This window comes from Halichoeres trimaculatus, unplaced genomic scaffold (genome assembly GCF_033239565.1).
Source record: "Halichoeres trimaculatus isolate MK-OKI-2021-1 unplaced genomic scaffold, fHalTri1.1 fHalTri1_scaffold_23, whole genome shotgun sequence".
Lineage (NCBI taxonomy): Eukaryota > Metazoa > Chordata > Actinopteri > Labriformes > Labridae > Halichoeres > Halichoeres trimaculatus.
The window spans coordinates 20,323,393-20,346,917 of NW_027437201.1; the positions used below are offsets into that span (position 1 = coordinate 20,323,393).

Consider the following 23,525-nt stretch of genomic DNA (forward strand, 5'->3'; position numbering starts at 1 on the left):
AATCTTATCAAGTGTTTTTGTCTCATTTTAAGTAAAAATTGTCTTTTTAGACCTAATATAAGCTACATTGAACTTTTCTGTCCAGAAAAATGTCTTATTTAAAGTTAGTTCAACATAAAAATTAGGGATGCACGATATTGGATTTTTGCCGATATCCGATATGCCGATATATTGAAACCCCTTTTGGCCGATACCGATAATCACAAGTTGTTTTTTTCACTGTAAAGAAAGCTAAGTCTATCCTGTACTGGAATTTATATGTTACTCCAATTGTGACGGTCTTATTTGTTTAAGAAACACACACAAAACAAGACAAAAAACATTTGATTTTAACATAAATAAGAAATGTATAATTTTTTCAAACTCAAGACATTCAGTATTAAAATACAGAAAAATAATTTCTTTAGATCACATGAACTTTAAATGTACAATGCATTTTTAAACATAACCAAGTTGCATTTGATTATTTTAGAGCTACTGTAACAACCTGGTGACAGACACAGAGCTCTGCAGCGCAAATAAATGAAGTGCTACATTTTATTTAAGGAGCTTATTTTTCAGATGGAAAATAATAATAATCCTAACTGAATAGCACCTTATCAGCTGTGCATATCGGCAGAAATTTCCATATCTGCTGATACCGATAAATGTGTTTTTGAGCTTTTATCAGCTGATACCGATATTGTGCCGATAATATCGTGCATCCTTAATAAAAATGAGGTGCATCAATGGAACAAGAAAAAAAATGTTGAAAATTAGCTTGAAACTAGAATAATGTCTTCATACAAGAAACATTCCTCTTGTTTCAGGCAGATTTTTGTTTCCTTTTGTCTCCAAATAACTTGAAACAAGACATTTTTCTGGACTGGTCAAGTGAATGTGGCTCATATTAAGTCTAAAAAGACATTTTTTTCTACGGAAATAAGACAAAAACATTTGATAAGATTTCAGTTTTTGCAGTGCAGACTGCGACTGAGCACTTTCTTAGAGTAGTAAGTTTTGTATTTGTGTTTTTAAAGGGGCTGCGAGGAGTGATCTTGAAAATGTCTCCCTTTTAGATCATCAACAACAATATTACAGGTTATTTATTGAAGTGCTTTGTAGCTGCCTAACTGAAAAAGGAAAGAAAAGCAGAAGAAAGATAAACTGACCGTTGTGGCAGCCGATAGCACTACATATAGCCAGCTACTGATGTACGTTAGCTTGTTGTCATGTTTCAAACAACAGCGCTACATAACTGTACCGATAAATACCTTACCTCATCACGTTGTATTCGTAAAAAGTTGACTTGAACGAAGAAAATAGTTCCAAAGAAACATACACCTGGTTAAAAGTCACATCTTTATGACAGTGTGCGTGAGTCTCCGGGCCAGAAGGTGGCGCTGCGGTCACATTGAAACAGATCCTCCTCTCTGCATCTTTAATCAATTCAAAGCAACCATTTTCAAAAACAATCCATAAATTTTAAGACTGTATATGGATATTTTTTGAACAGATATCTTTGTCCTCATTTAAAAAAAAAATCAGTGTCCATACGAAGAGGTAAAACTGAAAATGATCGCCTCTGAAGCCTGCAATGCCAGGCCTGGCCAATAAGTGGCAGGTTAGCAAAATGTGAAAACCATAGAAGAAGAATGTTATGAGCATGCGCAGTCAAAAACAGGAAGAAGAAGCAGTCAACGGAGCAAGGAGATGGCAAAAAAAACAAATAAAATTGAGTCGTTCCTGTGTCAACACCAGTTTCATTTAACACCACCACACGGAACCACTCAACCAGATATTTCTTTTATTTTTTCACTTTTTTATCCTTTTTAAAAAAATCTCAGTTTATGTGGGTGAAATCACCGTGTTCATGTGGTTGAGAAGCCCTATTTGAAAGAAAAATGTGCGTTCATATTCGTTTGGTCCAGGCCTAAAAGCATTTAGCTTTAAGCGCTACAATTCTTATTGTCTTTTTTTTGCATCCTGGGATCAGGAAAAGCAAGAAAAAAACACAAAAAAAGACAGAATCTTAGAGCTACTTTTTCCCCCTGTTATATTATTTTGGCTTCTTAGATAATACAGATAGTATTTTATTATATTCCGGATAATACTTAACAAGCTAATGCTGCACTTGCTTTTATACACCGAGTTTCGAGATACGGTTCAATCAGACGAGGATTTAGTCAACCAAATAATCAAACGTCATCATCCTCGCTTGTTGGTACCAGAATTACGACCTAGTTGAACAAAATATTTATATTTCATAGCTCTGAGAGGCTGGTTATGAGATGTGTTTAACCATTAGCTCCAGTAAGAGCTCTACTACCTGGATCTAATCAAGCAGGGATGAAAGATTCTTGAATCTTAAGTCTTTTGATTGTTCTTTGTTTTCATATTGCTCATCAGTTAAGTTCAGTTCCTTGTTAGCTCTTTAACAGTTGCTCCAAACTCCTGTTGGAGGTGAACATGTAGACTCAGTGAGCTCTGTAACAATGAGCCGAGGGACTGAAGTTTTCTGGACTATTGCATGCAGATTATCAGTTAATTATTGATCTTATCGTCCCAGCTTAGCTTTAGCAATCAGCTCTGGCAGATTACCACAAAGAAGTTAGTATCATCTCTGACTCATCTTTCCTTTCTGGTTCTGGATTTAGAGTCACGTGGCAGTTTTCTCCTCTTTTCATTTCAGCTTATCTTCTTTTGTTGTGTAGATCAGAAGATTTAACACTAAGAAACTCAGAGCACCATGAGTTTGGGTTACGGTCAATTATTTTTTTATTTTTTTTTTATGTTTGGACGACACTAAAGAGTAAAAGACTATTCATAGTAAACTGATCCTCAGAATCTGATAATTTGCTGAACCCCTAAATGCTACGTGTCACCATTTGCTGACAGCACATCTATTTTTACGCCCTCATCCTTCATCACCATCACTTACGACTGTCACATATCATTCACTCAGGCCTAATGAGTCTGATTATCCTTGGACTTTGGTGACAATGGTCACACTGCGCCAAGGTCCTTTTCACCTTAGTCCCCACCAAACCCTTTAGATTTGGTGAGAAATCAAAGGAAGTAAGACGTAGTATTCCTCAGCGGTCAGGTTACACACACCTTCCTCTTCCAGTCATTTTCATTATCATACCTTTTTGTACAGTAGATTTGCAAACACCTTTGAGATTTTACGGGCTGTCTTGAATTGAAAAGATCATTTGTTTTGAGTCAGGGAGCATTTTTGATTTTGCTCTGGACATAATTTGCATTATTTTACAATAAAACAGATCAGAAAATTTCATAACATGAGAATTAAGAAACAATGGCTCTGTGTGAGCATAATAGTCAGCCTTATTGATAATAGGTACAGCTCGTTTTTGCAGTTTTATGATGGAATTAATGGTGGTTTTAAAGGTGGATTCCCACAATTTAGCACAGTAAGACATACAGGGAACAATCAATGAGTGGTAAATCAAACGCAAGGCCTTGAAATTCAATGTGTTGTTTCAATGTTAACTTTTGATCAATGACAACCCTAAGGAAAATAGTCTCAGAAACTCTTTGAATGCCAAATTGCAGATTTTTAATTTAGCATCACAATCAGTCATTTAGATTCCCCCAAAAACATAAATTTTGTTTTCTTAATATTTAGAGATAATTTATTGACATCAAACCAAGTTTTGAGATTTTTCAGCTCCATTTTTGCACAAGACAAAAGCTCCTTTAAATTCTTACCAGAGCAAAACAAATTGGTAGTATCTGCAAATATTACATATCTAAAAAAATCTATTACACTACAGATGTCATTGATGTATAGAATAAACAGTATTGGACCAATCACTGATCCTTGTGGTACACCACATATAATGTTTTTAAGTGCTGACATAGTGTCATTAATTTGTACACACTGGCGCCTTTTACCTAAATAACTTTCCAGCCATGAATAAGCAACCTCTTGTATTTGATAAATCTCTTATTTCTTCAATAACTGTCTGTGATCTATGGCAGTGTTTCTCAAATTTTTCTCTTGCGGACCACCACGAGCTAAATAGCCCCAGAACACCACCCCCTGAGAACAAACTCATATGCTATACACTCGAATCATACAAATAACTTACTAGGGCTGCAACTAACGATTATTTTGAAAATGGACGATACGCCAATTATTTTTAGGATTTAAATTATACATTTTATTTCTTTAATTCCCTTTATTCAGAACAAGTTCAGAACAGAGACTAGAGTAAATAAAGTAGTAGTTTGATGTTTTGTTTGTTGCTTTCTTGTAGAATGAGGGAGAAAATGGACCTCAAAATCTGAGTATAACTACATTACTGATACATTATTCCAAAATACTTAAAATTTCTAGTATTTAAATACTTAAGTACTTAAACTAAATTAAATTACTCAATGATTTTATGAACAAAATTTTGTAGATTTTATCAATTTGCGTAGTAGCGGACCGGGGCGTAGCTACAATCAGGCAAACACAGGCAGTTGCCTGGTGCTCCAAGATTCCCAGGGCCCCCAAAGCATCTCTTAAAAACTGATTTATGAAGTTCTCTTCAATTAAAAGCATTTCTTTTTTCTAAATCTTACTTCACATGCTTCAAAATACATCAAAAGGCTTAATCTTTAATGATGGTTTTGGGTACTCCCCCTCCCTTCTTATTCAATGGGCTATTCCATGTTACAACACATCTGAACATTTGATTCAGGAAGAAAGTGGTAAAACACACTTTTTTTTCCCCATTTTTTTTCTCATTTTCAACCAAGTCGGAAATAAAAATGATGTTGCTCTGAGATCTGAGATAAACATATAAGACTTTTAGGATTTTAAGGACTTTATCTAGCCCAGGAAACAGGATCATTTTCTCTAAATCAAACTTTTTGAGTTGGTGACAAACATTATTGTACAAAATCTCTTTTTTGGAAACATAACTCAGTGGACAGGGGGTCAAATAAAAATACATTAACTTTAAAATAATAGTACCAAAAAGTATGGTAACTGTAAATATCACCTCTTTCAGTAGATTTTTTTCCCAGTTTTATGTTGTGCTTGATATTTACATCTTTTTTCTTTACTCAATTATTTTTTTCAATATTTACCTATTGTAATGTTTTTCACTTCATCCTTTCTTGTTTGTTACTGTTTCTCTGTAAATTCCCCACTGTGGGACAAATAAGCTGTCAATTGTCCATAAAAGATTTCAAATCCAGGACAAAGTGGACTAAATTATGGATTCACTTTTTTCTAAATCAAACTAAAGTACAGAACTTCAGGAAATACATTTAGTTGTGTTAAGTTACCATGTACAAGATTAGCACCGTCTCATGCCTTGACTCTGGGAAAGAGACAGTGGACCCAGGGAAGGCCAGTCTAGCTCTGAGGAAGATGAGTTACAAGGACATGGAGGGCCCCATTAACTGGGCTTGCCTCAGGCCCCCAAATGACTAAAAACGCCCCTGGTAGCCAAACAACTCACAGCCCCTCTTTTTTCGTGAATGTTCCATTAAAAAACATGATTTCCTCATGGTCTTTGCGGACCACTAGGGGGCACTAGTGGACCACTAGTGGTCCGGGGACCACAGTTTGAGAAACAGTGATCTATGGTGTCAATAAACAGACCAATAGAAAACTCACTATTTTCATTTGCGTTTGCTATTTGCTCTCATGTTTTCTCTTGTTGGAGTTTTTCTTGACTGACCTTCCTCCTCTTGCTCTCTGTTTTTTGTCTTCCAGTATGTGGCATTCGGCTCCCTCTTCTTCATCCTCATCTCCATCTCCACTTTCTGCATGGAGACGCATGAGGCCTTCAACACCATCACCAACAAGACAGAGACGGTCCTAGTGGGTAACATGACCCACGAAGAGATCGTATACGAAGTGGTGACCGACAGCTGGTTGACGTACGTGGAGGGAGTCTGCGTCATCTGGTTCACCATCGAGGTCCTCCTCCGAGTCACCTTCTGCCCCGACAAGCTGGAGTTCTTCAAAAGCACGCTCAACATCATCGACTTCGTGGCCATCCTGCCCTTCTACCTGGAGGTGGGCCTGAGCGGTCTGTCCTCCAAAGCTGCCAAGGATGTCCTGGGGTTCCTGCGTGTCGTCCGATTCGTGCGTATTCTCCGAATCTTCAAGCTCACTCGCCACTTTGTGGGTCTCCGCGTCCTTGGCCATACCCTTCGTGCCAGCACCAACGAGTTCCTCCTGCTCATCATCTTCTTAGCCCTGGGTGTGCTCATCTTCGCCACCATGATCTACTATGCTGAAAGAATCGGCGCAGACCCAGATGACCCTACTGCCAGCGCCCACACTAACTTCAAGAACATTCCCATTGGATTTTGGTGGGCTGTGGTGACCATGACCACGTTGGGCTACGGAGATATGTACCCAGAAACGTGGTCGGGGATGCTGGTGGGTGCCTTGTGTGCCTTGGCTGGTGTGCTGACCATTGCCATGCCTGTTCCTGTAATCGTCAACAACTTTGGCATGTACTACTCTCTGGCCATGGCCAAACAAAAGCTCCCGAAAAAGAAGAACAAACACATCCCACGAGCACCGCAACCAGGGTCCCCCAACTACTGCAAGCCGGACGCCTTGGCAATGGCAACTGCATCACCGCAAAGGCTCTTGGGAAATGTCCTTGGTGGAGTGATGGGGTCTGGAGGCATTGGAGGTGACTGTCCTCTGGCCCAAGAAGAAATTATAGAGATTAACAGAGGTAAGAGAGGTTGTTGAGGTTGTTGTGTTTACAGACAGATTTCAGCAGGGAAACTCTGAAGCATGCTTCCTGAACGTCTGCCAGTTTGCTGCTGGCTCTCCTAGACGTGCACAGCTCTGATTTTTAGAGGTCATGGTAAAGATTAGGAAGTCAAGAGGAAAGACATGGCATAGTTGATTCTGGATCCACCCTGCAGAAATCGCAGGCCCATCAGAACTCATGTGTAATTTATGATCAACTGGTCGGTCTGCGGTTGCCTTCAGGGCACCCATCTGTCTGTGCAAAAACAAACACTGCGGAAGGAAAACGAGCCCAATTATCTATTAAACCGCCTAATGCTTCTCACTTTGGGCTGACTTCACATTATTTCTCACTGACATGAGCATTAAAATCAGGACGTGTGCGTAGTTTCCTTCTTTGTGCAGTCTTTACATGCAGCAGCGTCAGACACATGTAGCAGTAATGCACCGTTAATGCATTACTTTCCTGCTTCAGTCATCAGAGAGCCAGAAAATATTGGTTTCATGAGTGCTTTTACTACATCCCGTCTGCTTGGCGCTCTTCCAGGCTAAAGAGGTTTCTTCCAGGTTGAGTCAAGGGTTTTTCTTTTTTTTTTTTTACACAGGAATTTGTATTCATCAATTTTTTTGACAACTGGCTCCAAGTCTGCTCTACGCCGTGGTCACCACATGCTGGCTCGGTAACATATTTGAGCATAATGCTCGATCGGACGTGTGGGTGAATACAACAGCAGTCATTCCAGATCATTAATGGATATCTGCTGCCAGGAGATACACTGCAAAAAATGAAATCTTATCAAGTGTTTTTGTCTTATTTTAAGCAAAAAATGCCTCATTACACTTAATATGAGCCACATTCACCTGACCAGTCCAGAAAAAACGTCTTATTTCAAGTTATTTAAAGACAAAAATAAGGTCTCAACTGCTCATAACAAGTGAAAAAACTGCTAAAGGAACAGAAGAAAAATTGCTTGAATAATGTCTTCATACAAGTAATTTTTTTCCCCATTGGCAGATATTTAAACTTGTTTCAAGCAATTCAGACCTCATTTTTGTCTTTAGATAATTTGAAATAAGGCATTTTCCTGGACTGGTCAAGTGAATTTGGCTTAAATTAAGTCTAAAAACACATTTTCTACTGAAAATAAGAAAAAAACACATGATAAGATTTCATTTTATTGCAGTGTATTTTTTAAATTTAGACTGATACGAAAAACAGTAGAGATTTTCTTATTACAAAAACGCCCAAAAGAAGATTTTAAGTCGCAAAATTTGGGTCTATGAATTTTAAGTCTATGAATATAAAGGGTGGGAAAAAACGGATTCACAAATGTATCAAGATTTTGTGTGTGACAGTATTTAAATATATATTTTTTTTTAATTAATTTGAGAAATTAATTTTAAAAAAAAGTTAAAGAAAAATTGATTCATTAAAAAAATAATAATAATTTCAGAAAAAAATTATATATTTTTTTCAAATTCAAATCCTTTATTTTAGTCTTACCACTTTTCTCCAGCAGAGGGCGAAATGTGTGTCTCTGACTCATGATGTGCATTTTTTGGGGGGAAATATGGTTCCAGATATAGTTTGTAGATGTCAACTTTAAATTATTTTACATGGTCTTGTGTTTAAAAAGTAACGTTTAAAAAAGCAAACTAAATATTGCAAAAAAAAAAACAGCAATATCGAAGAATTGCAATTTAAATCAAATTTGCACCCCAAAAATTTGTAAACAAATCTAATCGTGAGAAAAGCATACTGTCCCAGTTGTAATCTTGAATCATTTTTGTCATCAAGAAGACTGAAGAAAAGCACTCAGAGAGCGCAGACCTCCATCAAGCATATTAGTCCGACTTTAATGTTATACTCCCTTTCAGCAGACTGTCTGCTACAATTTGGTGTTAGTTGCAGGTTTGTACGATAATTTGTTTCCTGACAGTGTTGAAAATGATGATGACCCAGTTCATATTTCATATTCCAGATCTTAGTATCCAGAATATTTCCGGGATCTGGATCGTACTTTTACATCTGTCAGAAATTATGGTGACCTTGTCTTGTATTGTTTTGCAAAGCAATCAGACCATTTATAGTGGAGTTATACACACACGGTGAAAAAGGCCCTATCTCACAAGAATCCTTTAAAGAAATCCTGGATCCAGACGGTGATCCGGATCACCTCCAAAATTTAATCACTCCTTCCTTATCCTATTTTGAACATTCCCTGAACATTTCATCAAGATCTGTTTGTTAGTTTTTGAGTTGTGTTGTTCTTGGCGGGGGTAATAAATTGCTAACCGTGATGTCATCCTCCTCCTCCTCTCTGTGTTTTCCCTTCCTTCCAGATTCCAAGCAGAACGGTGACGCAGCCTCGGCGGCCCTGGCTAACGAGGACTGCCCCACCATCGACCAGGTGCTGAGCCCGGACGAGAGGAGCCCGATTGGTCGAGGTCCCACCCGGGAACGCTACCAGCAGGACCGCGCTTGCTTCCTGCTCAACACCAGGGAATTCCGTGCCACAGATGGGAATGTGCGGAAAGGTACGTTTCACGCCGGGAGACGGACACATAAACATGAACATCTTATGTAAACACAGCAAGATGCCAGGAAAAACATATTGTTCACATAGGAATAATAACACACATTCAACAAGGATGAGATCCAAACATTTAGAGACGGTAGGTTGGAGGAAAAACCAGAAGCCTCGTCACACACGGTTTTCATTCACACAGTTACATGTAGCTCTTCTGCTCTGCTCTATTTGTTTCCACCTCTTCACACTCATGTTGTCTCTGTCTCCATCACCGCTTGGTATCATCTTTTATTTCCTCTGTCTACAAGATTTTCTGTCCCTCTCCTCCTCTCCTTTTCTTCCATCTTTCCACATTGTCTCTGAATTAAGTTGTGTGCGCCATAATGTCTGGATCATGCTCATAAACGATCTGTCTTTCTCTGTCTCTGGACTCAGACAGTTGACCATGCATTAATTTACTTCTCGTCACTTCTGTTTCTCCCTCTCTGTTTCTCTCTCTGCCTCACACTGACCCTTTCCTTTGCCCTCCCTTCCTTCCCTTCCTTCCCTTCCCTTGTGATGTCTCCTCCTCCCTAACCTCCCACACATTCCCCCTCCTTGCCCTCTTCCTCCTCTAACCCATCTTGACACCCATGCCTTCATTCGCCTTTTCCTTTTGTGCTTCGCCACACCCCGACCCCTCCTCCTTTTTTGAACCCAACGTGCATCATCACTGTGCTCATCCAATCCTAACACCTTTTATTCATTTGATTCATTTACTGCTGCAAATCCAACCACCACCACCCACCACTGCCGCCAACCTGCACCGAACACTCCCTTACACTCCCTCCAAACTTTCAACACCCCCCTTGTTGACAACAAACTAGAGGCAGCAGCCCTGGCTCCCAGCCCAGACTCCCCTCTGACTGAGGATTGGTATAAGATGGAAGGGTCTCTGTTACAGCAGGACCTCAATGCAAACTCCACCTCTTCCTGGATCAAACCGTAGACCAGAGGTAACACTGACAGAAGTTTAAACCACGGTTAGCGAACGTGTTGCAGGAACATGCAGACATTGATTTGGCTCTTTATGATGTTAGCATGTTTTGCACACACTACAGAACACACTTCCTGTAGCAGAGAGCATGCATTACAGGTTACAGATACACCACCATTCCCACAGTGTTGTGTCTACATGTTCAGTGGAGAAGAATCACCTGTGCCTTAAACTTTCTAACGTAGCACGTTAGGGCTAACTGTTTTGATTTGTGAGATAACCTCGACATCCTGTGAGCACATAAATCTGCAATCAGGTGGAAGTAATCTGGGGAAGACTTTGGGATTTCTCTCCCACAATCTGTGTTGTTCATGGAGTGCATCCACGAGGCGAAATAACCCAGTTGTCGTGTCCTGTGTCAATAGCTAATAAAACGTACACTGAAGAAGATTGAACGGGAACAGCGGGTCACGTTGTTGTCTGATGTGCCTCTGTGTTGTTGTTGTCTCTCTCTTCAGGTTGTGTCATATCACGCGTGTGTATGTGGGCTTTTTCATTCTTACGTGTTATACACTGTGTCCCTGTCCTCTCAATGCCGTCTGAGTGTCGTGTTTGTGCTGTCGTGTGCGGCTTAATTTGGTTTCTCCCTTCTACTGTGTTTATCCGTGTGGCTCCCTGTCCCATGGACCTCCACCTTGGCAAACAAACGCGCACACTGCAATTTATAGAGGCCTTATGTATAGTTGTGTACATACAGAATGTGTGTGTACTGAGCGCAGCATCAAGAGCTCTCTGCTAGATTACAATCCAGACTTAAAGGTCCCATATTATGTAACTTTTCAACAAGTTCAAACAGGTCTTAGAGGTCCCAGGAAGTCAATTTAAAGGTTTTTGCCTCAAAATCCAGTAATTTCCTGGACTTCAGCCACTCTGTAAACCCCCTTTTCCGAGCGCTCCTGGGAACAAGCTGTTTCTGTGGGCATAGCTCTAAATCAGGGGTTGCCAACCTGTGGCTCGCGAGCCATGCCTTTCGGTGTGCGGCTCTTCGATCAATTCCTAAAAATGTATTTATAAAGTTATGAGCAGCGGTGTGCTGATCGATCTAAAATACTGATAAACTGATGCCAACGTTGGGATCAGTGTTAAACAATATTTGGGTGTACAGTTTAATACTTAAGTTTCGGTTTCATTTCTCTGGTACAAATTTAAACACACAATCGCAATAAATCTCGCTTCGAAAATTGGAAATTTCAGTTTATGTCATTTCGTTTGTGTGTTGGAGGAAGTGTTTTTGTAAGACCCAGTGTGTGACGTCGCTCTTTGTCTCTGACTGGTTGGCCACCCCTGCTCTAAATGATAATGGGCTACCATGTCCACGCCTCCTTCACAACTTCTTTGGACGAGGGTGTGGCTTTCGCTCTGGTACCATGCTGCAGTGTTTACACAGAGTGCGTAGATACAGCTCATAGAAGCGCCGTGGTTCAGTCATACCAGTTTGATCCAGAGTCTGACCCAGAAGGAGAGGCGCCTGAAGAAATCCAAACTCTACGGTTGCAGCAGGACGTTTCTAGATAAAGCTAACGTTAGCAGCTTGGTGCTGACCAGAGTTATATGACCATACCGAGCAGAAATAAGTGTGCGCAGACGTCCGCTTGCTCGGCTCGAAGTGAGATCTCCCCGAAAAATTGCTCCCCCTGGTGGCTGGCTGCAGTATAAGTTAAAAAATCCAGCTCTCCAGCCATTCCAGATGGGCTGTGGTCAAACTTTAAAAAATTGCTACTCCTTGTAGAAATGTTTCTCAAATCTGATTGTTGTGGTGATTTGAAGATATCATTTGTCTGCCTTGTATTCAAGTCCTCTTTTTTTCAGAAAAGTTTTGTTTTCATTAATTATACGAGGTTAGAAACGAGGTTTTACGAAACGTTTGACCATGATTGACAGCTGTCGTTCTCATGTATTTTTTTCGGGGATTGTCAAATATGTTGGGAGGTAGAGTCAAGAAGTGATGAGACTCTCGAAAGAAAAAAATAAATATATTATTTTGGTCACCCAGCTCCACTCAGATTCTCCCAGAATCCCTCACAGTCTGTTACCATGGCGGCGTGTATGACGGGGGAATATTGGCTTCAAAACCGTTCAATGGTAAATGGTGGAGCCACGCTGTCCACTCTATTTTCAGTCTATAAGCAAAACATTAGCTGCGCCTGGGGCTTCAGCGACAAATATATGCCCATATATCTTCTCTTTAATGTCCTCTGATATTATTTACTCATGTGTGTTAATGTAGTGTAAGGAAACTAAGTTACAAACCGTAGCTTACGTTAGCTGCCATGCTAAAACCACATTCATCAGGCAATCGCGCTAGGTAGAGCGTATAGTAAAGCAACATAAATTAGTAAAACTTTCAGCTCCCACATATGTAGCTGGGTCACGGACAGTTGGCCCTCGTTGTGAAAGCAGTCTGAAGTGAAATGGTGAGCGCACACATACAACATTTTAGGAGTTGTTGTTGGTGCATCTCCATCAGAAAATAAAATTAGTCCGCTGCGTCTTCAAAACCTCAGATGTTGGAGTTAAAAAAAGACTTCTGTGCTTTTTTGTGCAGCCAACAACAGAGCAACCGCCGTGCTTCGCCATGTTTATTTTACCGAAGCAGCCGAGCAGCCGAGGTGAAAAACGCGCTGCACAGAAGGGGCAGTACAAGGGGTGGGCTTGGAGGAGTTACCTTCTCCGGATCATGACGTCATGCAGGGCAGATCTCAACTCCGTGTGTTTGAGCACACATGTCCTGAAGGCAAACTTTGTCTGGAGCAAGCAAGAGAAGGAGGCAAGGGAATTTTCTCATATCGGGGGTGTTTTTGCATAATATGGGACCTTTAAAGATGTGATATTTACATGAGCATGTGGTTAAAACCAGCCGTCCAGCTTTTAAGGCGTAACATATAAGGGAAAAAGTGCAGTGTTGTAATTTGTACGTCTTTCCAAGGCCAAAGGTCGCTGGGGTCAGAGGAGCCATCTGGGTCAGGGGATAGTACGTCTTGAAACATGCCACGCCAAAAACAAACAACATTTTAACCATTTTAAGCAACTTTATACTCAATCCCTAACAAACCGACTTGTACTTAAAAAAAAACCTGTTCTGAGCGTGTAATGGATCTGAAGTACTACTCCCTGGACCACGTCTGTGCTTTCAGTGCCAAGTGTAGTCCAAAGTTCAGGACCTGTTGTGTTTGTACCATGGAGACCTGGATAGAAATCAAAAAGGATTACAGGCTGCACTCGGTGACTGAAGCACTCATTGAGCTGACAGACAAATGCTATGACAGATTTGATTGAAAAGAGGCGGCGTGATGTCCAAGGTAAGAAGCCTCCAGCTGTCCGAGCCCTTCGCTCAGAGGTCCTAATGGTTCTTGTGAAAAACCTGTTTTTTACGCTCCAAACAGATCCCTCTTTAAACCAAATCAGGAGTTTATGGAAGAGAATCTGCTGATGCTTTAGTTTGAGCATCAAGTTGTACGCCGATGACTAACGGCGTTATTTAGCTAAAGAATCGTAAACTAATCAACAAAACGAGCTACAACCTCCTTCTTGTCTTTAAAGAGGGATTCTCTTCATTCTTGTGTGCTTCAGTTGTGATTAGAGAGCGATGTCTCTGCTGACTTTTTATTTCAAGCTTTTTACTTTACTCTCCGATTGTGGGACATTTAGCTTCCTAAGATGTTAACTGCATGTCTCGCTGAGGTGAAAAGGTCAATCCTTCTTTGATTGACCCGTCCCAGTCACGACTCCAGACCTCCTCCCAGGGTCTCTCCTCTTCCCATCTCCCCCTTTCTCCTTCTCTTTTCTTCCTTTTTTTGGTAAAAGTAGTTTTTATTTTCTCTTACGTGTTTTTGTGGTAAATTTGTCTCGTGATTCTAACACTTTGTGTCTATCTGTGAGTATTTCGTGGTGTTTTGTTTTATGTGACGTAGTGTGATTTTTTTTATTCTTTAAACTGTTTGTAGGATTAAGTTGTACGTTTTTTTCACAGACATTTTGATGTGTGTGTTTTGTTTTTTTTTATGTACAGCTGTGTTTTGTTGTTTGATGTTTTGACTTCCTCTGTGTTCTTCCTGTCTGAGTAATGTCTGTCTTCTAGTAATTGGAATGAAAAATGAAATTCACGACAAAACACTGATTAATTTACATCAAAATAGCACAAAACTAGCTGGTTAAGGTATTTTTATTCCCAAAACATCCTGTTGAGGATTGGTGTTGAACTATAAAGTAGATTATTCCACCTGCACTCAGTGACAGTGAAACCTGTACATGGGGCGCTCCTTTCTCAGTTCATTCACTTTTTACTCACAGCACATCTCAATGGAGTGCCAGCTGTAAAGTATAAATAACATTTCTCCACATTTAGCTCTTAAACATAACATTTTCTGCAGATTTAGAGAAATATTTGTGAAATATATTTGTCAGTTATTATATATGTTGAAAGAAACGATACGATACCGATGCCTGGTACCTGGCAATCGATATCAGTACTCAATGGTACCAATTTCTGGTACTTTCTTGTGTTTATGGGGTAAAAAATATCAACTTGTGTAGTAATAAAATATTTTTCTTTTAATTTAATATATTTATTCTTCAATATAGAAACTTAATAATGTTGTGTTCAGGTCCAGCATGGAAAATCGTAGGGGTGGGTAAAAATACAAATGAATCAATGCATCAAAATATTCCCTCGCCCAGTTCAATATCTCAGTAAATCCTCTGAATTGATTAATAGCCTGGAAATTGGGGGAGTATGCGTGTTTTATTTCCCCTGTGTGGACGAGGGCCACAAGAGACCAAACAACACAAAAATGGCAGCCAAAGCAGCAGCAGCAGCATAAAGTCAGATCCTTTAGCTTTAAAGTCTGACGTTTGGGTTGTTTTATTGCTCCAAAACGTGAGGTGACGTGATATGTTCACATGGGGCATGAAAGCAATAAACAAAGCATTTAAATCAACATCGAATCGAATCGAATCGATGTCCAATCGAATCGCAACCTAAAGAATCGAATCGAATCGAATCGAATCGAATCGAATCGAATCGAATCGAATCGAATCGAATCGAATCGAATCGTGGGGTTCTTAGCAATACCCAGCCCTAGAAAATTGCCTACTCTTCCACTTTCTCACAGTCACAAGGATGCCTTTAGGTACCTAAACATGGTACCTTTAAATATTGGTACCTATTGGTACCTGGTACTTTTGACAGGAGTCGGTTGGTACCTATAAAAGAACCTAATTCGGTACCCATCCCTACTAAATATTTATCAAATATTTCTAAATCTTGAGCAAAGATTTCTAAATATCTAGTCTAGATTTCTTTATCTTGACATATGATTTCTAAATATTTAGCTAACATGCAAATTCGCACTCCCGCCCACTGGGTTGTACCAAAATAAAAGTTCGAGAAAGTGATTTTGAGAATGCCAAGCTCTACTTCTTCGATGTTGGCCACAGGATCTTCAACAACGCCATCACATCGGTCCATGTCTTCTCCGTTTTGTTGGTGTCCTTATAGAAAGAATGTAGCAGATTTCCTCTGGATCTGATCTACTGACTATGTTTACATTTCAAGCTTGTGTAGTAAATGATTGGAAAAGTGGCTTCCATACTGTGTGTGCAATAGGAATGCTGTGATTAAGAAGCAGCAACCACTAATCATACGTTTTATTCCCCCCATATCATCATAAATATCCTTATCGCAAATTTCCTTAAAATATCCTGATATAATTTTGAGGCTATATCGCCCACCTCTAATATGAAGTCAAGATTTCAAAATATTGAGCTAATATATAAATTCACGCTCCCACCTGCTGGGTAGTACCAATGTCAAGCTCTACCTCTTCGATGTCGGCCACAGGATCTTACACAGCGCCATCACAGCGCTTGGTTTGTTAATTTTTTAATGGCTAATTTAGTCGACTGTGTTTAACTTTTAAAAAATCCTGCTTGGCTGGATCACTTCCTCTAACTTTTATTTTGGAACTTCCGGCGGGCAGGAGTGTGAAATTGCATATTAGCTAAATATTTAGAAATCGTACCACAAGATTTAGAAATCTTGACTCAGGGGGTCCGCGGGGTCTTAAAAAGTATTAACAGTTGATAAATCAATTGTGGGAAAATTAGGGGCCCTTAAAAGTGTTAAAAAGCCTTTTATGAGGTATTAAAGTTTGTCGTTCAAGCTTTGACTCCGTAAGTATCCATGAATATTTCTATTATATTCCTCCTTGCAACTGTTCCCTGATTGGGCCGTGAAACATGTCATCAATGACGTGCTGATGGTGGGCACAAGAAGCCGATGGAGTCTCGGGCACATTTCTTAAGTTTTGATAATGATGAAATAAGATTTTTTTTTTTTTTTACAGCAAATTGGCCTTGAAAAGTGGCTGTTACTTCTTGTATAGGAACAAAAATGGGAGTGTCAATAAACCTGCCAGTAGTTTCATTTATTCTTTCCAAAAATATTTCTCTAAATCTGCAGAAAAGTGATGTTTTAGAGCTAAATGTGAAGAAATGTTATTTGTAGAGTGTGTAACTTAACAACTGGTGCCCCATACATCTCATCTTTACTTTGAGGTTGTGATAACTTTAACAGAAGAACGTTTTGAAACTAATCTATCAAGGGGAAAAAAAGTCGAGTAAAAGCTTCACTCGTGGTCGTTAACATCACCATTCATGCCCTCCCATGTCTACTGTAACCACTGTCTCTGTGTAATGCTGCAAATGTTCTTTCCTCTGAGCCAGATTTTTACCTTCACTAAGGATCCGTACATTATATATACATTTATGTAAAACAGCTTTACGTATATGCACATTTGATACATTTGTATGAATATTTATGAGAGGTATATATCTGTATATGAAATATTCAATGGATGATAGCAGCAGACGCGTACCCGTCTGTGTGACCTATATAGAGCTAACAAGAGGATGCAGGATGCAGCTGTGTGTCATCGAGTTTCCCCAAAAGACTTCTGAAGTACTGGATGTTCAGCGCGGACACGTTCAGGCCTCAGTGATGCTCATAAAGAGATCAATACATCTAATTATGGGTAACTGGATACCAAACCATCTTTAAGGAGGCCATTGATCCCATGGAAGAGTGATACAGTATGTGGCCAAGCCAAGAATAACATCTGAACAGTCAGCAAATGCAAACACATGAAATACGAGAGCACAGGATATTTGTTTAATTTCACATGATTATTTCCAAGTCTGGTTAGAAGATTTGCAGTTTCTCCTTTGTGTGTGTGTGTGTGTGTGTGTGTGTGTGTGTGTCCTCCCTCTCCACCACCTCCCCCTCCTGTGATTAACACTCATTCTCCATCCCATTCCCAGGCCACCACTGCAGTGCAAGTGTATCTAAAGTCTGACTGTAGGTAGGTACTTACTCCCTCCGTAGTGTAAATGAAGTGTGACCGTGGACAGGAATTATGTCATCACTGAGTCCGCTGACAGCCAGACTCACCGCGTCCCCTGGTAGACGCTCCCACAGCACCAAACCCCTGTTGATGTTGTAAATACAGTAGTTAGCAGAGAGAGGAGCCGGCTAGCAGAGCGTGACAGACTGCAGAGGCTGAGACGTGATTAGCTTCATCAGCACTTTGTAATTTCTTAAACCGTTCCCTGCCACTAATACGAGAGCTAATGAACTAAAAGTTTATATTATTTATCATCAACATCACATCATCTGCATAACAGATTATCCTCTGTTATCCATGTCTCCATATCACACCTGACAAGTGTTGAAATTTCAGACTAAAAGAGCAGCATTGATCATAAGAGGGGTGAAAAAATATCAATATTTCAGCTGTTAATATTTTTGTAAAAATAAAAATTCATATTTAAGCAGAGTTGGAAGCAAAACATCACTTCTGCACCTCCAGTGCTGTAGATGGCGCCGAAGAGCTACTGCGCTGTAATTAAATAAATAAATAATAATCAAAATAAACATAATCTCAAAGTATATCAGTTGGTTTGAAATAATTCAGTTGTAATTTTTACAGTGTAGTCGACTGATAAAATCATATTCATAGTAACTTTTTTTATGCGATATCAGATTTTTTTTTATAAGACCAAGGCTGTTTTCCAAACCACCTACTACACTAGTAGTGCCTGCTATTTTGGCTGAAATTCAGTATGTAGTAGGTAGTGTCCCCGGATGTCCTACTGATCTAGGAAAAGTTCTCAGTATGCAACGGACCAGTCTACCTAGCATACTGTTTCCCACAATGCACAGCGCTAGTGCTGTTTGTTAATGTGGGTGGCAAGTTTCGGGAAATTACCACCATCTAGTGGACTGAGTCAGCACTATAACTACAATACAACAACGCTAACGTTATACCGTCCGTGTGATAGAAGTGAAATGATGAGAAAGAAACAACTGTAAATCTTGTCACTTCTGGTTGTAAAGAGGTGCTTACTTCTACAAAGTCATTAAAGCCCATATTAAAGACTAATTACCCTTTTTAATCATACGTGGATTATATGGAAGTTTTTTTTATCAGCTGTAAAAATAAAAATCCAAATTTATTTTCGGTAAACGATATAACTTTTGGTGTAAGATTAGAAATCAAGAATGACGATTCTGCTATGATATGATTAAAAAAATAACTAAGAGGCCGAGCTCGGCCCATAGCTTGTTTTGTATATCTATATTAAAGGCAAAAAATGAAAAAATAAAAAAATCATCTGTAGCTCCGCCTTCCGAGACTGAAACCAGAGTAGGGGAGACTGGGGACAGTTGCAACAAGGGACGGTTGCAACAAGCCTTATTTCTCCAATCAGAAACATGCTAGAGTGATGACACTCACACTGCACATGCTCAGTTGGACCCTCTACCCATCAAGAAGAGAGAGGCCATATTTAGCATCTGGTCCTGCTTCTATCAAGTAAAGTTGTTTTGGAGGTACGAAAGTAGCTTTTTTCATGAGCTGTTTTTTTGTCATACTGTCCTGACCTTATGTATGAATGAATCCAAACCTATCTAGTTTGAATCACTGTTTGTTGACTATTAAATGACATGGTGAGCATGTGTCAATGTCAATGTGGCTAGCTAGCACATGGCGTTTTGTCATGACTGGTACCATGGGGACAATTGCAACTGTTGCAACTGTCCCTATGCTATAAAGTTAGTCATATTAGAAGAGACCACACAACCATATTGTTTAAGATTTTTAGTTCAAAATAGGCAACATTAATATATTTTATTGCTCATGATGAACAGAACAGGCAATCATATGGAGAAACTAACGCTAATGATAAACAGAATAATTTCCCAAATAACTTTTTAAGCAAAAATGAGCAATTAGTTGTTATTGTATGTTGTATGTGTCATATAAACTTGTCATATAGTGAATGAATCATCTAAATAGAGAAATTGTAAAAAAAGAAATTATTCCAATCTCTTTGTTCCAAAATGCAATATTGAGTTTTTATAGCTCCAGTAACATCTGCACATTGACTCAAGGTAGGCCCATGTTTTCAAACAAAACAAAACTAATTAAATACCTTAAAGCTGTACAGAAAAGAAAATTGAATTTGAGCCCACTCTGGGTCATAACATTAGTATTTGTCCTATTTAGACAAAACACTGAGGATAATTAGTGAAAAATTAATGTTTTTTTTTTTTTAATATGTTGCAACTGTCCCTGATCTGTGTTGCAGGTTTGGGGTCAGTTGCAACGTCTGAATTCCTCTATTCAAATGAATATTCTGATTGATATGTTAAATGTAGCCATCTTTAAATGGTATGGGCATTTAGCAGACAGATGTAGGTTTAATATGTAAAGATTTGGTGAGACTAGTCCAAATATTTTCTGAGTAACTGAGAGTAATGTAAAAAGTGTTGCAACTGTCCCCAGTCTCCCCTAGTATACTACAAAACAAACCCAACAGAAAAGTCATACTACATACTACATGTAAAAGCAGTAGGTGGTATGTAGCGCCTACTAAGTTAAGTGTTTCTATGAGACACTGCTTCTGACTTTTATAATTTCAAATTCTTTAAAATAGGAAAATTGTTTTGAATCAAATATCTTTATATATCACAATATTGTGATATTGTGATATTATCGTATTGTGACCCAAGTATCGTGATCGATATCATATCCTGAGGTTCGTGCCAATTCTCATCCCTTGTACTCCTGCGTTATAAATTAGATTTAAGGCCCATTTATTCTGACTTTACGTACAAAAATGTCTGTTTCAAAAGATGTTAACGTCGCTGCTCTCATAGGGTTCATTTCAAATAAAGTTTTATTCAAAATACAAAATGAGTAGAGCATAAATCAGCCTTTACCCACAGATCATAACCCAGATTATCTACTCTCTGTATCATCAGTGCAGCCTTCCTCTCCTTATTTCTCCCATCTTCCTGTCTGCAGCGCGCTGATTTATGCTCGGCACTAAGAATACATCCAAAGGACTCAACCAGAGAATCAAACGCTTTTGTTGTAGCTTCAAAAACACTCTTTCCAAACACTCCTCTCCCTGAATGCTGACTTTAAATCTAATTCAAGACAGCAGCTGTGCTAAGTCATTGCTTAATATTTGATTATGCTGACATAACTTAAGACATAAATAGATTTACTCCCTATAACAGGTAAATAAGTATAAAACAAGTAAAGGTTTATTTTCTCTGGTTAAAGTAGCTGGTGTTGTTTCATCTCAGGGTTTTTTTTAATCTCCTTTGTTCTCGTTCCTTCTGCTGTCGACCTCTCACCTCTGATTCAGCAGGAATCCAAAATACCGCTGAAATCCAAGGCGACCTGACAGTTTGTCCTGATACATTCGGGTGGCAGGAACAAAACACTTTTCTGGAGCTGAACTCGAGAACGAGCGGCTCTACAGATTGGCCGGACAGCTTTTTTAGAAATGTTAGAAATGACACGCAGCGTGAGAGAAAACCAGCAAAAAAAAAAAAAAAAAAAAGCATCATCAATATTTGAGCGAGCTGACTAATGCGCCTCAGACTTTTATTCATGCTTGGCTCAAATGGTGCGTTAACACAGAAAGAGGGAGCACTGGCGTGTTCCTCCATTTGAGCAGGAAGGCACAAAGGGCGTCGTGGTGCACCAGTGGGTGTTTTTGTTGTCTGACTGTGGCCTTGTGATGGTTGGAGTTTGACGAAGTTAAAGTCAGCATTTTTTAAACAACTGGACGTTTTTATCAGAATCCTCAAAGTTTTGAATCAAAAAGTTAAACTCCACCCATTTCGGGTCAGTTAGCCATTGTTAGGGCAGAGTTTTAACTACCTACCAATGGTGTCAACCAATCACCTGATGCAACAACACTCCGTCAGAAGAGCACTGAACTCTACGTGGCTGCTTCAGGGGGAATTCAATGTCTGCATGCTAATTTCGCTAAGCTACAGCAGGAAAGGACACAAAGCTGCAGATTTGTATTAATAGAAATTAATTTCGTAGCGAACGTCTGCTCTGTACGAGGACTCTATCCAGCCGTGTGTCACTTCCTGCTGTAAATGAATATTATTTACACGACAGGATGCGATTACCTGAGGTTAGGAAATGCTTCGAAATGTTGCAGGAAAGTTTTAGTGTTGGCCATTTGAAGTTTACAGGAAACTAAATCAGATATTTAACAGTCTGTTCATGAATTAAATCACCTGAAACTTCATGTGGTCATCACAGACAGTCGATCAGTGATATCTGATGATTCTGTGTTTTTGTTACACTAACTTTTTCTGGCCGTGTAGTTGTCTAAAGCATCTAAAACGTGCTTATTTTGTCTCATTAGATGCTTTATTCAACAGGCCTTTGAACTCTTGTATATGAAACTTTTATATCAAAAAAACCTTTTCTGTTCTGAAAAAAAAAACATATCATAACTCTCATTTTCCTGTTTTGTCTTGTCTGTCTGTCCTTGTCTGTGTCTGTCCGTGTCTGTCCTGTTTGTGTCTTTATGATTTGACGAAATTTTCTATTTCTTATCTCGTTTTTTTCTCCACGTATCTGCTTCTGTTTCTTTTTCCTTTCTGCTTATGACATCTGAAAATTCATGCTCATGTTTTATTACGATGCTTTTTCATGACAAACTTCCTGACTGTGGAAAATCTGTGAAAATACGCCCCGACGATTTCACCTTTTTGTTTCTTTTTGTTTTATTTGCATATAAAACTAAACAAATAATGAAAATTGAATGATTTTAAATTAAAATGGATTAAAGCCACAGGCTATGAGAAATCTCGCAGTCTCAGTAACATATCAGGAGTGGCAGGGTCCTCTCTGCGGCTTGCCCCCATCACTAGCCCACCCTTTGAAAACTATGAGACCCCCGGACAGCTCCGCCGGTGTCGCTCCCCCATCCCCTCCATTTTGTAGCAGAGAGGATGTCAGCGATTGGGTGTCAGCGATTGGATGACAGAGAAAAAATCTGAGGATTAGCTTCACAGACTGATGGCACTGGAGCCTCCATTTGGATCATACAACGTGCAAAAACAAAAGCAATAAGATTTTAAAAAATGAACTTGAATGTAGAAAGAACAACCACGAGTCTGGTGGTTGTGGTTGTTGTGGTTAAAGATGCATGCGTCAGGTTAGCTGATGGGTCACTTTAAAAACACTTTTGATTTATATAATAGAGGAGATGTTATTTGGATTGTAAGTACATAAAATAGTATCAGATGTTTAAAAAAAAAAAAAAAAAAGGAAACCAGGATAGCTCCTTTTCAGACCTTAGCTGTGTAGATCCATTTCGAGGTGTTTCTGGACCAAACAAAAGCTGAAAACACAATACTTCCGTTCATTTAGCCAAAGACTAAAATACATTTATAGATTATATTGATGTTGAATAGGTTTCTACTTCCCGTCCCTTGCGGATATTGATGTGTGTAAAGTGTAGATCTCAGTTTGGTATCTCTGTCTCTCCAAAAAAAAAAAAAAGAAAAAGAAAAACAGACTTCTTTAAGTCTCGATGTTAACGTCTGATTTTGTATTTTCAGATTGTGACACATTAGGTTTATAGTTTATAAATTAAAGCTAAGTGATGTCAGATTTTAGCTCCAGTGAAAAGAAGATGGTACCACAAGAGCCAGACATTAAATCATGATATTTGTTTGATTACATCATCATGAAGAGCCGAAATACACTGCAAAAAATGACATCTTATCAAGTGTTTTTGTCTTATTTTCAGAAAAAAAATGGCTGAAAAAATTGAAATAAGACACTTTTCTGGACTAGTCAGGTGAATGTGGCTCATATTAAGTCTAATAAGACATTTTCTACTGAAAATAAGACAAAAA

General features: G+C 39.1%; 1 protein-coding gene across 4 annotated transcripts in view; it reads left to right on the top strand.

Moving 5' to 3' along the window:
• LOC141784963 (voltage-gated potassium channel KCNC1-like) overlaps nt 1-23,525 on the top strand; it is a 70,622-nt gene that overhangs the window by 34,817 nt on the left and 12,280 nt on the right. Inside the window, exons 3-6 of one of the 4 annotated variants that reach the window (XM_074662976.1) lie at nt 5,717-6,698; nt 9,062-9,256; nt 10,116-10,244; nt 22,451-22,469. In XM_074662976.1, coding sequence (XP_074519077.1) covers nt 5,717-6,698; nt 9,062-9,256; nt 10,116-10,237 — 1,299 coding nt within the window. In that variant the 3' untranslated portion in view covers nt 10,238-10,244; nt 22,451-22,469. Of the gene's footprint in view, nt 1-5,716; nt 6,699-9,061; nt 9,257-10,115; nt 10,245-22,450; nt 23,393-23,525 lie in introns of those variants that run through there. The other 3 variants (XM_074662974.1, XM_074662975.1, XM_074662977.1) reach the window with 3 other exon arrangements.